The sequence below is a fragment of the Hyperolius riggenbachi genome, chromosome 10, assembly GCF_040937935.1.
Source record: "Hyperolius riggenbachi isolate aHypRig1 chromosome 10, aHypRig1.pri, whole genome shotgun sequence".
Lineage (NCBI taxonomy): Eukaryota > Metazoa > Chordata > Amphibia > Anura > Hyperoliidae > Hyperolius > Hyperolius riggenbachi.
In genome coordinates this window covers 41,942,195-41,957,994 of record NC_090655.1, presented here as the reverse complement: position 1 = coordinate 41,957,994, position 15,800 = coordinate 41,942,195, and the positions used below count along the sequence as shown (strand labels likewise).

General features: G+C 42.2%; 1 protein-coding gene across 5 annotated transcripts in view; it reads right to left on the bottom strand.

The window, feature by feature from the left end:
* Window positions 1-15,800, bottom strand: part of CFAP46 (cilia and flagella associated protein 46) — a 287,892-nt gene that overhangs the window by 197,766 nt on the left and 74,326 nt on the right. For 4 of the 5 annotated variants that reach the window (XM_068256846.1, XM_068256850.1, XM_068256849.1 and 1 more), the window contains exons 15-18: window positions 11,378-11,504; window positions 9,383-9,513; window positions 9,110-9,255; window positions 7,266-7,399 (exon numbers count right to left, since the gene is read on the bottom strand). In XM_068256846.1, the coding sequence (XP_068112947.1) occupies window positions 7,266-7,399; window positions 9,110-9,255; window positions 9,383-9,513; window positions 11,378-11,504 (538 nt within the window). The remainder of the gene's footprint in view (window positions 1-7,265; window positions 7,400-9,109; window positions 9,256-9,382; window positions 9,514-11,377; window positions 11,505-15,800) is intronic. The other variant, XM_068256848.1, reaches the window with a different exon arrangement.

The window sequence follows — 15,800 nt, the reverse complement described above, 5'->3', positions numbered from 1 at the left end:
GTATGGAGCCACCTGTATTCGGAAGCACTCGGGACATACGTGCTTCTGGACCTTTCAGGAACCCCCCCCTTAAAAATCCTGCGTTTGCCCCTGTAAGTCTACCCAACAAAGTTAATGGCTGCACTAGGGGACCAGGAAGAATTAACAGTTGCACTTGAGGACCAGGAGCTGTATACAGTATTGCAGCCATTAACTCCTCCTGTCCCTTATGTGCAGCCAATACCTCCTCCAGGCCCTCAAGTGCAGCAATTATTTACTCCCCTTCCAGCAGCCAAGTACTTCTCCCTTCTCTTTTCTTTGCTAATTGCTGTGGTCGGGGCTTTCAGACCTGTTTTCTTGGTATTTCCTTTAACAAGAAAGTGTCCCTTACCACTGCGTAAATTGCTGCAAATGGGAATGTCACTATTAGTACACACATTACTCAGTGTGCTCAGTGTTGCCTGTGACTCGTGCATTCTTCGACCCCTGTACTTTTATTTAGTAAATCAGAGCTACATTTCTAGACTTATAGTCGAGAATATACAGTATTTAGTTTACAATATTTATAAATGATTTAGTCAGTGTTTACCCATTGTAAAATATTTCCTCACCACGATTTACATTCTGAAATGTATCTCAGGAGGATAGATACAATTGTTTATTTCATCAGTTTATTTTTACTTAAGGTGCATAAGCAGACATTGGCACACACTGTAGTTAGTTTACTATCACTATAAAGGCAGATTAAACATCTCAGGTACACATTAACAGCTTAAACTGTACACAGTGTTGGAGACATGTCAGTATAATAACACAGGGCTAACATAAGTAATGGAACTGTATTGCAATATTAATCATGGTCTTTTTTTAAAGATTTTTTAACAATACACAGTGGCTTGCAAAAGTATTCGGCCCCCTTGAAGTTTTATTGGAATTCCACGTGAAAGACCAATACAAAGTGGTGTACACGTGAGAAGTGGAACGAAAATCATACATGATTCCAAACATTTTTTACAAATCAATAACTGCAAAGTGGGGTGTGCGTAATTATTCAGCCCCCTTTGGTCTGAGTGCAGTCAGTTGTCCATAGACATTGCCTGATGAGTGCTAATGACTAAATAGAGTGCACCTGTGTGTAATCTAATGTCAGTACAAATACAGCTGCTCTGTGACGGCCTCAAAGGTTGTCTAAGAGAATATTGGGAGCAACAACACCATGAAGTCCAAGGAACACACCAGACAGGTCAGTGATAAAGTTATTGAGAAATTTAAAGCAAGCTTAGGCTACAAAAAGATTTCCAAAGCCTTGAACATCCCACGGAGCACTGTTCAAGCGATCATTCAGAAATGGAAGGAGTATGGCACAACTGTAAACCTACCAAGACAAGGCTGTCCACCTAAACTCAAAGGTCATACAAGGAGAGCGTTGATCAGAAATGCAGTCAAGTGGCCCATGGTGACTCTGGACGAGCTGCAGAGATCTACAGCTCAGGTGGGGGAAATTGTCCATAGGACAACTATTAGTCGTGCACTGCACAAAGTTGGCCTTTATGGAAGAGTGGCAAGAAGAAAGCCATTGTTAGCAGAAAAGCATAAGAGGTCCCGTTTGCAGTTTGCCACAAGCCATGTGGGGGACACAGCAAACATGTGGAAGAAGGTGCTCTCGTCAGATGAGACCACAATGGAATTTTTTGGCCAAAATGCAAAACGCTATGCGTGGTGGAAAACTAACACTGCACATCACTCAGAATGCACCATCTTCACTGTCAAATATGGTGGTGGCAGCATCATGCTCTGGGGGTGCTTCTCTTCAGCAGGGACAGGGAAGCTGGTCAGAGTTGATGGGAAGATGGAAGGAGCCAAATACAGGGCAATCTTGGAAGAAAACCTCTTGGAGTCTGCAAAAGACTTGAGACTGGGGCGGAGGTTCACCTTCCAGCAGGACAATGACCCTAAACATAAAGCCAGGGCAACAATGGAATGGTTTAAAACAAAACCTATTCATGTGTTAGAATGGCCCAGTCAAAGTCCAGATCTAAATCCAATCGAGAATCTGTGGCAAGATCTGAAAACTGCTGTTTGCAAACTCTGTCCATCTAATCTGACAGAGCTGGAGCTCTTTTGCAAAGAAGAATGGGCAAAGATTTCAGTCTCTAGATCTGCAAAGCTGGTAGAGACATACCCTAAAAGACTGGCAGCTGCAATTGCAGCAAAAGGTGGTTTTACAAAGTTTTGACTCAGGGGGCCGAATAATTACGCACACCCCACTTTGCAGTTATTGATTTGTAAAAAATGTTTGGAATCATGTATGATTTTCGTTCCACTTCTCACGTGTACACCACTTTGTATTGGTCTTTCACATGGAACTCCAATAAAATTGATTCAGGTTTGTGGCAGTATTATGACAAAATGTGGGAAACTTCAAGGGGCCGAATACTTTTGCAACCCACTGTATAAGTACACTGGAGCAACAGCAGTGAGAATGATAATTACAGCACAAAGGTTAAATTGCATGTGTTGCCATTTCGCTATAGATTTGCTGAGGTGCCAGTGGTATTGTTAGGGTCATGAATACAAAGCAAAAAAAAATTGCTTGTGGCAAGGAAACAAAAATGATTTAGGAGACTAAAGCTACAAAGCCAGCCAAAATACCACCTAAAATCTATTTCCTTTTAAACAATTGCCTGGCTGTCCTGATGGTCTCTTTGGCTGCAGTAGGGTCTGAATCACATACCTGAAACAAGCATGAGCTAATCTAGTCAGACTTCAGTCAGAAGCATCTGCATGCTTGTTCAGGGTCCATGGATAAAAGTATTATCAGCAGGGCAGCCAGACAATTTGCATTGTTTAAAAAGGAAATAAATGTCACCCTCCATTTTCCTCTTACTTCAGATGTACTTTAATACCCCTTAACTGTGTATAATTATTTAAAGCATCACAGATTTTTAAATAACAAAAAGAAAAATCCATAAAGAACACTTGGTTTATTACTCTATAAATCTCCAAACTGTTTTGATGAATTTACATTAAAAAAAAAATGTAGTTACCAGTGGAATCAGCAGGGGAAGCCTCCAGGTAGACCAAAGGGTTAGAGCCTCTCTGGAGAAGTTCTGCTGAGACCATTCCTGGCTTTCAGTAGAGCCATAACAATGACAGTGATGGGAGAGGGAACTCTGCCAAGCTCTCCGGCTCTCCAGCAGTGTGGATTGGAATGCCCCCCTGCTCAGACCATACAGCCAGGAGGGATGCTTGTGCCACAAGCCCTGATTACTTCAAAAGTAAACAAGCTGGGGGAACTCAAGAGCTGGAGTGAACCAGTCAGCCACCATATAAACAATGTAAAATATGTGTATCTAATTAAGCACTTCAGATCCAAGCCTTTTAAAACTCATTTCTTTGCAGCACCAAATCATCTTTCTGATATTTGATGAAATGCTTTACCCACTTTATAGACATATAGAACGTCAACATAGTCATTGAAAGTACAGGGTGGGCCATTTATATGGATACACCTTAATAAAATGGGAATGGTTGGTGATATTAACTTCCTGTTTGTGGCACATTAGTGTATGTGAGGGGGGAATCTTTTCAAGATGGGTGGTGACCATGGCGACCATTTTTTCAGTCAGCCATTTTGAATCCAACTTTTGTTTTTTCAATAGGAAGAGGGTCATGTGACACATCAAACTTATTGGGAATTTCACAAGAAAAACAATGGTGTGCTTGGTTTTAATGTTTCTTTATTCTTTCATGAGTTATTTACAAGTTTCTGACCACTTATAAAATGTGTTCAATGTGCTGCCCATTGTGTTGGATTGTCAATGCAACTCTCTTCAGCAGTTGGCTGATGGTGTAATGGTTAAGGGCTCTGCCTCTGACACAGGAGACCAGGGTTCGAATCTCGGCTCTGCCTGTTCAGTAAGCCAGCACTAATTCAGTAGGAGACCTTTGGCAAGGCTTCCTTACACTGCTACTGCCAATAGAGCGCGCCCTAGTGGCTGCTGCTCTGCTCTGGCGCTTTGAGTCCGCAAGGAGAAAAGCGCAATATAAATGTTATTTGTCTTGTCTTGTCTTGTCTTCTCCCACTCTCCACACACTGATAGCAACACCGCAGGAGAAATGCTAGCACAGGCTTTCAGTATCCGTAGTTTCAGGTGCTGCCCATCTCGTACCTTCACAGCATAGACAATTGCTTTCAGATGACCCCAAAGATAGAAGTCTAAGGGGGTCAGATCGGGAGACCTTGGGGGCCATTCAACTGGCCCACGACGACCAATCTACTTTCCAGGAAACTGTTCATCTAGGAATGCTTGGACCTGACACCCATAATGTGGTGGTGCACCATCTTGCTGAAAAACCCATGGAACGTGCTAGCTTCAGCGCATAAAGAGGGAAACACATCATCATGTAGCAATTTTGCATATCCAGTGGCCTTGAGGTTTCCATTGATGAAGAATGGCCCCACTATCTTTGTACCCCACATACCACACCATACCATCATTTTTTTTGTTCCAACAGTCTTGGAGGGATCTTTCCAATGTGGGTTAGTGTCAGACCAATAGGTTTTGTTTGTCAACTTCACCATTCACATAAAGGTTTGCCTCATCACTGAACAAAATCTTCTGCATAAACTGAGGGTCCTGTTCTAATTATAGTTTTGCCCATTCTACAAATTCAGTGCGCCGATCTGGGTCATCCTCGTTGAGATGCTGCAGTAGCTGAAGTTTGTAAGGGTGCCATTTGTGAGTAGCTAATATCTGCCGAAGGGATGTTCGATTAATGCCACTCTCCAGTGACATGCGGCGAGTGCTACGCTGTGGGCTCTTGCTGAATGAAGCTAGGACAGCCACTGATGTTTCTTCATTAGTGACACATTTCAAGCATCCACATTTTGGCAAATCCAACACTGAACCAGTTTCACGAAACTTAGTAAGCAGTTAGCTAACTGTAGCATGGGAGATGGGTGGTCTCGTAGGGTGTCTTGCATTGAAATCTGCTGCAATGATTCGGTTACTGCGTTCACCAGACATTAACACAATTTCTATCTGCTCCTCACGTGGTAATCTCAGCGACATGTCAATGGTTGTAAACAAAGAGAAACTTTTAAATAACTCATGAAAGAATAACGTTACGTTAAAACCAAGCACATCATTGTTTTTCTTGTGAAATTCCCAATACGTTTGATGTGTCACATGACCCTCTTCCTATTGAAAAAACAAAAGTTGAATTCAAAATGGCCGAATTCAAAATGGCCTCCATGGTCACCACCCATCTTGAAAAGTTTCAGCCCTCACATATACTAATGTGCCACAAACAGGAAGTTAATATCACCAACCATTCCCATTTTATTAAGGTGTATCCATATAAATGGCCCGCCCTGTATATTAAAGGGAACCTAAACTGAGAGGTATATGCATATTTCCTTTTAAACAATACCAGTTCCTTGTCAGTCCTGCTGATCTCTTTGGCTGCAGCAGTAGTTAAATCACACACCTGAAACAAGCATGCAGCTAATCCAGTCGGACTTCAGTCAGAGCACCTGATCTGCGTGCTTATTCAAGGGTTGTGGTTAAAAGTATTACAGACACAGGATCAGCAGGAAAGTCAGGCAACTGGTATTATTTTAAAAGGAAAAATCCATATCCTTCTCAGTTTAGGTTCCCTTTAAAGGATACCCGTACTGACATGTGACATGATGAGATAGACATTGGTATATACAGTGCCTAGCACATAAATAACTATGCTGTGTTCCTTTTTTTCCCCTCTGCCTGAAAGAGTTAAATATCAGGTATGTAAGTGGCTGATTCAGTCCTGACTCAGGCAGTGACTACAGTGTGACCCTCACTGATAAGAAATTCCAACAATAAAACACTTTCCTTGCAGAAAATGGCTTCTGAGAGCAAGAAAGAGATAAAAAGGGGAAATCTTATCAGTGAGGGTCACACTGTAGTCACTTCCTGTCTGAGTCAGGACTGAGTCAGCCACTTACATACCTGATATTTAACTCTTTCAGGCAGAGAAAGAAAAAAAAGGAACACAGCATAGTTATTTGTGTGCTAGGCACTGTACATACACATGTTTATCTCATCATGTCACATGTCAGTTCGGGTATCCTTTAACCTTGGGGGAGCCGTGGGATCCAGTCTTAAATGTAAACCTGTCATTTTAATATGTGAAAAAAATAGATACTTACCTGTGGAGGGGAAATTTCTGGATCGTAATGAGGCTTCCCCATCTCACTCCCCCAGCTGATCCAGCGCTGGCAGCCCCAAATACACAGCGTCAATAATATTTACAGTTGCCTGCACACTAGCAGCTTTCCGCTCCAGCTTCAGCAGAAATAGCCAAGCCCGATTGGGTCCGCTCTACTGCACAGGTGGCTCGCGCCTGCACAGTAGAGTGGACCCGATCGGGCTTGGCTATTTCCGCCAGAGCCAGAGGAAAGGCCACTAGTGTGCCTGTGCAGGAATGGCAACAAGTGCCGACAAGCTGGCTTTCAGGGGAGCCAGCGCTGGACCCCCCCTGCTGAGCAGGACAGGGGAAGCCTCTTTTGGATCCAGAGGTTTCCTCCTCCTAAGGTAAGTAGTGCCTAGGGGCACCTTTTTTCCCTTCAGGTACACTTTAAGTTCAACAGAGCCCACAAACCGACTAAGGGCCAGAGCCCACTAACGCAGTTGTGTCCGGTTTTCTGCATCTGTACCATTGATGTGTAACTGAAAAGCGGACACAACTGCGTCAGTGGGCTCAGGCCCTAAGAAGTTGGCCTTCACCACAAAGTACTGCCGGCGATTTGTGCTGGTTGGTTGTGACTGTTGGTTAGTTGAATTCCAGATACCCGGGACTTTATTTTATTAGGTGCATATAGAAACAGCTGAAGTGCACATCAGGATTGCTAAAATTCAATATATTTTTTTCATTGGTAAATTCCAATGGCATCCAACCAGTTAAGCCAGACAGAGAAACAGTGCATAGGGGTCGACAGCTGTTCTGCATTATCTTGAAAATGCTTCCTCAGGATGAGATATATCATTGTATCTATATATCATTAACAAGGAAACAAAATTTTACCTAAATTTTACAGTGATGTTCCCAATGCATAGGCTTTCAGAATCCTAGTCACATGATTACGCCTCTCTGTTCTTGTGTCTCACAAATTAACATTGGGAGATTTTCAGTACATCTCTCGAGAAATTGTTCAAAGCTACAGTTATAATTTATAGTTATAGCTATAAAGTTATAGCTGAAGCTACACATTAGCCATACAAGCACGTAAAACAAATTCTTACTTATAAACAATCCATTCAGGATCTTCTTCTAGGTTCACGGCTACATAGGATGACGGACGCATACTGGTGTCTTCTGATGGGATGGGACTTACATTCAGTTTACATCCCAGCGATTTCAATAAATGTATGGTAGCCTAAAAAAAATTAACAGCACAAAAGAGACAAAGACTATCAGTATAGGTGTTTAGGATGAGCAGCTGTTCTGAAAGCGTACTCACTCTCCAATTATGTATTTACATTAGTGAAATATAGCTTTAGTGCAATATCTCGACTGATAAAAACATTTTGAACTGTTCAGCCAGTCTTGTCATTCAAGTAGCGTAGCCCAGTCAGTGTTCTCCCTAGGCTCTTTTAGCCGGGTACGCCACCCGGCTAGTTTTGGTGACCACTTGGCTGACATCGGCTCACCTCCTCCTATGCTGTAAGCAGAGCTGGCACAGAAGCACCGGCCTTGCATTCTCTCATTTTTCCCCACCCGGCTACTTTTTCATGCCACCTGACTACTATTTCATGCCACCCGGCTGGAAAAAAATTCTGGGGAGAACACTGCCAGTCATGGTGAATCTATGGCACGCATGCCAAAGGGAGCACTCGGAGTCGTCTTTGAGAGCACGTGCACCGTCACCAGTTTTGAGGTGCAGGTCGGGGTTGAAGATAAGGCTGGGGGAGAAACAGGCGAATGCAGAGAGGTGAAGTTCATCACTCACCTCCCCACGATCTACGGGGACACACATCACCAGTCTTTACTATAGTCTTTTCTACACACCATCACCAGTCTTTCAATGTTCTCTTGGTCTGTGGACTAGGACTGTACTGTACAGTATTGTTGCTAAGCACCTAGCACTCTTGTCTTTTGGTGCTAGAGCCCTAGGTTTGATTTGCTGCCAGCAAACTATCTGCAAGGAGTTTGTATATTTTCCCTGTGTTGGCATGTTTTTCTTACAACAGTTGACACAATACAAGAGGGTGTAACTGCTAAAGCAGTGAGCAAATTAACTACATATTTTAAAAGGGGTGGGAGGTATGTACACCCATTACACAGCTTTGTGAGACAAAAGCAGAGAGAGCCCTGGCTAAAAGGCCTTATGCTGGGAATACACGTTTCGTTTTTGCCTTCGTTTTAGCCTTCGATTCGTTCGGTAAACGAATCGAGTGTTGAAAACGTATGTGAAAATAGTGCTAATCTCATTATAGTTTCGATTAATAGACCCCAAAAACGAACGACTAGTGATCGAACATGTTTGATATTATCTCTCTTTATCCATCTAATCGAGCCATTGGTAGGCTTGATGGCTGTTCAGATCGATTATATATTCGTTTATGCCGTCCGTCCCTGTACTACGTTTCGTTTCTTTGCAGCCTTCGATCATTGGAAAAACTAAACCATCAGAATCGAAAAAAAAAACGAAACCGTGGGTGGTGATATTAACCGTACGGTCGATTATTTCGGGATCGAAAAGGACAAAAGGCACAATCGAAACGAAGGTTTAAACGAAGGCAAAAACGAAACGTGTATTCCCAGCATAAGTCTAAACATTTAAGGTATAGGACAGTAGGTAAGGGAAGCTATGGAGTGGTAGAAATGGCGGTTAGTGGGCAAAGTGTCCTAAGTAGGACAGTATGCTTGAAGAAATGAGATTTGAGCCTAGTACTCCTGTGTCAGAGGCCATTACACTATCCAGCCACCACTAAAATCATTACACTATCCAGCCACCACAAAACTATCCAAGGATCAAAAATAGGGCCTATGAGTGGTGATAGATGGTTGGAAGGGAGGGGAAGAGACACATCAATTCAATCTGGTAAGCAAAAAAAGCAGCATTTAAACCTTACACAATACAAACCTCAGCATTGATAAATCGGACTTCTGCAAGCATTCTTAATAAAGACTTCTCATCACTGAACTGTTCAGTCGTGGCGGGCTTAGCTGACTCCAATTCCTGGCCATTGCCTTCTTCAGTTGTGCTGGCCATGGATTTTGTCTTTGGTGCTAACAAAAAGTAGTAACGAGACAAACAACACAGAGGTGAGTATCTGATTTCATGCCAGCAGGTAATGTTTAGTTTACTGCATAGAATTCTATTTAAAGAAAAAAGTGGTGGTATGATTAAACTTACAAGCAGCAGGTGTATAAGTGCTCCAGCGGCCATCATCGTACAGGAGACAAAACCTGCATGCGGTCCGACACACATCCCAGACCTCTTGTTTCCGGGCAACTTTTGCCAAATCTGCCCAGAGTTTGACCCTACTTCAACAAATGCAACAATCATAGTTTTAGTAAAAAGTACTCATATACATAAAATATAATAATCCAAATACTCTCAACATTTGTATAGTGTTTTTCTCCTGTCGGACTCAAAGCGCTCAAGAGTTTCAGCCACTGGAACGCACTCAAGAGGCCACCCTGCAGTGTTAGGGAGTCTTGCCTTGAACTCCTTACTGAATAGGTACTGACTAGCCAGGATTCAAACCCTGGTCTCCCATGTCAAAGGCAGTGCCCTCAATCAGTATACTATCCAGCAACTACATAAAAGAATGCATGTTTTTTTTTTTTTTAATTTTGTTAGAGGTAAGGGTCCTTCCTAGAGTCGATAACCTCACTGTGGTGGAAGGGTCACATACTTAGTAATTTGCATGCAAACTATTTTGGAAACTAACGTCTTCCAACAATGGTAATTTGGTGCATCTGGTTTGAATGTTGTCTATTAGTAGGCTCTACACATTTATGCAGCTAGTAATTCAGACGTAGTCCTAAAAATCGCTGCCTTTTTCTGCTGTGTACACCTACATACATAAGATGTACACCATATGTGCAGTTATGGATGCTCTGCAACTTGCGCACACTTATCTTGGTGGAAGAGTCAGTTGGCTGAAATATTTCTCTCAGTGGAAGGATTTTTGATTTCTTAGGGTCCACTATATAAAATCCTTATGGTTCTCCATAACTTAGCTAGTTATTTAGTAAACAAACAGTTAAAATCCAGTACAATGGTCTCAAACTCAGTAACGTCAAGGGCACAATTCTATAACGTAGTCTAAGTCGCGGGCCAAATTGTTTATTAAGATTTAACATTTATTGAACAGTCTCAAACTAAGTGGCGTAACTATAGAGACAGTGGGGGGCCACTCCTCCCCTTCTGAAAAGTAGCTCTGTGGAGCAGTTTAGTATTTACCTGCTCCAGTGCTACTTCGGGTCTCCTCTGAGCCTCCTGACAGCCTCACGCAGTATGCTGCATACCTCTGACTCTGAACGCATGTCCCGTGATCGGAAGCTAGAGGTATGGAACTGTTTTACCAGTTACTAGGCGTGGTTTGGATCCCAGGAGGGGGCCTCATGCTAATTTCCTTGTGAGGGTTTTGTCCCGTGGGTTATTGCTGCACAAACTCACAATATTTTAGTCAGAAACACTGTCATTGTGTGCTACTGTGGACGATAAAGCAGTGTGATGCTTACAATAATGGACTTTGGAAGTTCTTGAAGGCCACACAAAATGGCAGGGAGGGCCGCATTTGGCCAGCGGCCTTGAGTTTGACAACTGTGGTCTAGTTTATTAACTGCTGTAAATGTGAAGATCGACTTACGGTGGGTATAGGGGTGGTGTTTTCATAGGGATAACCTGAGCAATTACCCCAGGGCCCCTGAGTGCCATGCCCTACTAGGTCTCCCCCCTAGATATATATAGTAGTCCCCAGGGTTCCTGCACAGCTTTTGGCTGCATAGCAACTCACCTGTTCCAGCCGGCATGCTCCACTATTACTCCATGCACTCCCATTTTAATCTTTGCTAGCCGCATCTTCTCAGTGACCCGACGGGATGCTATGACATAACATGCACAGGGTCACAGAGGAGAGGCACCACTACAAGGATGAAAATGGGAGTTTATGGAGTAATGGAGGAGCGTGCTGGCCAGGACAGGTGATTTGCTTTACTGCCGAAACCTGTGCAGGGGACTGAGGGAACACTAAATAGTTGGGGAAGACCATTTGGCATCTGACTCGGGGAGCTATGGGTTAAGCTTGCCATGGGCCCTATTGTCACTAAACTAACCCTGGGTGGGAGGGGTAAGGAAGGAAAAAATAATGACAGTTAATTACAAATACAATGCACCCACCTCTCAACATCATTCTTATTGCCTGTCCGGGTTAGATGGCCTTCAGTCTTGAACACACACTTTGTATGATGCTGTGCTATCAAACACAGGTGGCTTATCTGTCCCTTGTAACCTTTACCTGTGGATACTGAAACAAGAAAAAACAAGAACAAATGAAAAAATGCCAAGCTCATCGGCCCAGTGAGTCTGGAACATATTTCAAGCCAACAGTTATGTCTAAGAACCCTACAGGCCCCCTACAGTGAGAGGAATACGGAGGCTGCAATATTTAAACAAACAAAGCATTCGTGCACAGAGGAATAATGCCAAGGAGGAGCAGCTTCATTTGACTGGGCATGTGCAGACCATACTCTCGCATGTTCAGTACATCCAAACACATAACAACAAAGGTGTTTAGGTGGTACCTTTAATGACCAACTGTACAAGATTTCTTTGCACGCTTTCAAAATGTTTAAGTGTACCAGAGACGAGATTAACTAAAAGTTTTATACATACCTAAGGTTTCCTCCAGCCCCATGTGCACGGATCGCTCCTATGCCGCCGTCCTCAGTCTTCTGTATTGCCGGTACCAGGTCCTCTAAGTTCGGCCAGTCGCAGCCATGTGCCCTCTATGAATCTCTCAGGCAGTCGCCGGAGAGATACGTCGAAGCGCACTTATCTTGCGCAGACTGTCCGCGACTGGCTAAAGTTACGGGACCCGGTACCGAAAAGGGAGAAGACTGAGGACGTTGGCGTGGGAGCGATCCGAAGGCATGGGGCTGGAGGAAACCCCAGGTATGTATAAAACTTTTAGCTGATCTTTTCTCTGGTTTCCTTTAAGTTTCTTCTTTAGGTATTATACAGAACTGGATCAGACCCATGGTACGGTTCTGATTCAGTTCTGAAACATGCCTGAAGAAGAAACAAAGTTTTGAAAGCTTGCAAAGAAATCTTGTACAGTTAGTCATTAAAAGGTACCACCTAAACAATTTTTGTTATGTCTTCAGATTTTCTCCATGACTTATACCGGACCACACACAAATATTCAGTACAAGTACTCAAACAAGGCAGAAGCGCTGCCACCAGAAGCATATTATAGTAGCCCTTGTTGAATATTTTTCAAAGGAACCCAGTGCTAGGAAGGTAAGGAGTAAGAGAATTCGGAAAGCCACAATGCTAAAGTCACAATATTTACTATAATACGTTTAAAACAGTCATATAGTTAACACTGATGGTTACGACATAACCTGCTTTGTTGGTTGACATACACATGCCTAATCATACCCCCACTGCAGTGAGTTCAACTTTGAGTTGCAACTGTTAGTAGGGAGAATTAGGGACAGTAACAATGTACTCTTTGGATGTCCATTTACCCAAATGGGTAAGTGTCACCAGTAAATGATCTGATTTTTTGCCCTTCTTAAATAATGGGAAAACAAGGTCTGTATATGTCTATTGGAACTATCCAACTTTAAAGAAAGTCACAAAATATTAGATAAAGGGGTTTAAAGATAACTGAACTTAATTCCCTTAGCAGCTGAGGGCGTATGCCATCTGGGCCAGGTGCCTTATGAGTTTTGATTTTATTTAGTCTTGCCTTCATTCCTTCTTGCTTTAAGCATTAAAGAGACTCTGTAACAAAAATGTCATCCTTTTTTTCTACTATCCTTCAAGTTCCTATACCTATTCTAATGTGCTCTGGCTCACTGCAGCACTTTCTACTATCACCGTCTCTGTAATAAATCAATGTATCTTTCCCCTGTCGGACTTGTCACTCTGTGTCTGGAAGGCTGCCAACTCTTCAGTGCTGATCTGTTATACACCCCCCCTCCAGACCCCTCTATGCACACCCCCGCGTGTGTGTTATTTACATAAGCCAGCAGCGTCTCTGCTCTCTATCAGTGAGAGAAGAGAGCTGGATAAAAATCCTCCTCTGTTAGGCTGTGAAAGGAGCTGGCTGACACATACTGAGGAATTACAGACACGGCAGAGCTGTCTGCAGGAGAAACTATTAAACGATCAGCCTGTCGCTATTCAGTGAATGAGAGCTGCATGGAGAAGAAGGTAAACACACAAATGATCTCTTGAGATTCAAAAGGAAAGCTGTATACAGCCGCCTGCTTGTGTATGGATGTATTTTCTATGTGTGGACATACTGTACATCAACCTACTTCCTGTTTTGGTGGTCATTTTGTTTGTTTATAAACAAACTTTTTAAAACTGTTTTTGACTACTTTTAATGCGGCGGGGAGCAGCAAAATTGTGACAGAGGGTAATAGGAGATGTCCCCTAACGCACTGGTATGTTTACTTTTGTGCGATTTTAACAATACAGATTCTCTTTAAGTAATAAAATTGGAAGCTTGGGACCCTTCCCATCTGTAATTTGCAACAAGAATGTTTCCCTTGTGAAGACAGAAGCAAAGCAAGCATTTAATAGCTCCACCTACTTCGGACATCCACCATTGAGTTTCCTACCTCATCCTTTAGGAGCCCAATGCAGTCCAACTTTCTTTTTTAGAGTTGATATTCTTGTAAAAATTCTTTGGATTTGATTTGAAATCCATAGAGATTCAATTTTTAGCTTCAATCTTTGCCAGCCTTATTTCTTTATTACAGCTGTTTTGCACTCCTAATAATTGCTTAATGCAGCCTCAGTCCCCTCCTGTTTTAAGGCCTTATAGGCATTCTTTTTCTACTTCATTTTATATCTAACCTTTCTATTTATCAGTAGATGCCTTTTTTATTCCTAGAATGTTTGTTTCCATATTTACTACAATATTAAATAAGAATCAATTTTAACGTTTGCCATTTCCCTTCAGTGCCCTTCCCTTGCAGTTTATTATCCCCGTCCATCACACTTAATTAACACTAGCTGATGGCACGGCTTTGCCCGGGAATGTATTTGGCTCGTGTTGGATACATTCACTTTCTCTAACCCTAACACACAATTACTCAATGACGTAGTTTGTGGGCTTTGCTTTCTTTGGCATCAATAATTTGCATTAAAACGAAACAAATTTGATTGGCTGTTTGTGGCTCCACATCATTTTTGAATTTGAACCTCAGTCACCCAATGACCAACTGTACCAGGTTTAAAGAGACACTGAAGCGAAAAAAAAAAATATGATATAGTGAATTGGTTGTGTACTATGAATAATTACTAGAAGATTAGCAGCAAAGAAAATATTCTCATACTTTTATTTTCAGGTATATAGTGTTTTTTCTAACATTGCATCATTCTATAATATGTGCAGATTACACAACACTCAGCATTCAAAATGAGTATTTCAGAGCAGTCTGTGAACTAATGAACTCTCCTCTAGCAGAGAAAAAGTAAACAGTTCACTTACAGCTGAGATAGTAAAAGTCAGATAACAGCCCGCTCCACGACTAACTTAGTCGGAGAGCTTAATGGCTTTATTGCATAGAGATAACAACTGGAGTTTCTCAACTCTTCCTGTACTGGAAACAATTACACTGATGTATCTGATCTTAATGTTTTATTTCTTAGCTGTACTACACATACAAATCATAATATCATAAAAATTTTTTCGCTTCAGTGTCTCTTTAAGGCTTGTGCCATTAACAATGCAAGAATGGCAGCAATTAAATATTCCCCTTGAAAATCAATAGGTGAATTTTGACTGGCTGTTGTAGGCTCCCCCTACTTTTCTGAAAATTAATCCCAGTCACCCAGTGACTAACTGTGCAAAGTTTGAGAACCCTGCCATAAACAGTGTAAGAATGGCTGCAGTTTACATTTTCCCAGTGAAATTTGTATTTGTCTTCGCTCACTGATGACCCGGCGTTGCCCGGGAATGTATTTGGCTCGTGTTGGCTCTGCCCACTTTATCTAACCCTGACACACAATTACTCAATGGCCAAGTTTGTGAGCTTTGCGGTGTTTGGCATCAATAATTTGAAATGAAATAAATCTGATTAGCTGTTTATGGCTCCACCTCTTTTCTGAATTTGAACCCCAGTGACCCAATGGCCAACTGTACCAGGTTTGAGGCTTTGGCCATTAACAGTGCAAGAATGGCAGCAATTAAATATTCCCCTTGGAAATCAATAGGTGAATTTTGATTGGCTTTTGTAGGCTCCACCCATTTTTCTGAATATTAATCCCAGTCACCCAGTGACCAACTGTGCAAAGTTTGAGAACTCTATCATTAACAGTGTAAGAATGGCTGTAGTTTACATTTTCCCTGTGAAATTTGTATTTATCTCTGCCCACTTTTTGGTTATGGGGAATAAAAAATATACTACATGTTATCCCAGGTAATTGTACTATGTGTGCCAAATTTCATTCAAATCCGTTCAGCCACCGTTGCGTAATTGAGTAACAAACATCCAACCTTTCGCATTTACAATATTAGTGAGATGTAGCAACTTCCAGTCCACTTCCGGGATTACTAAGGAGGTCGCACGGTAACCCACTG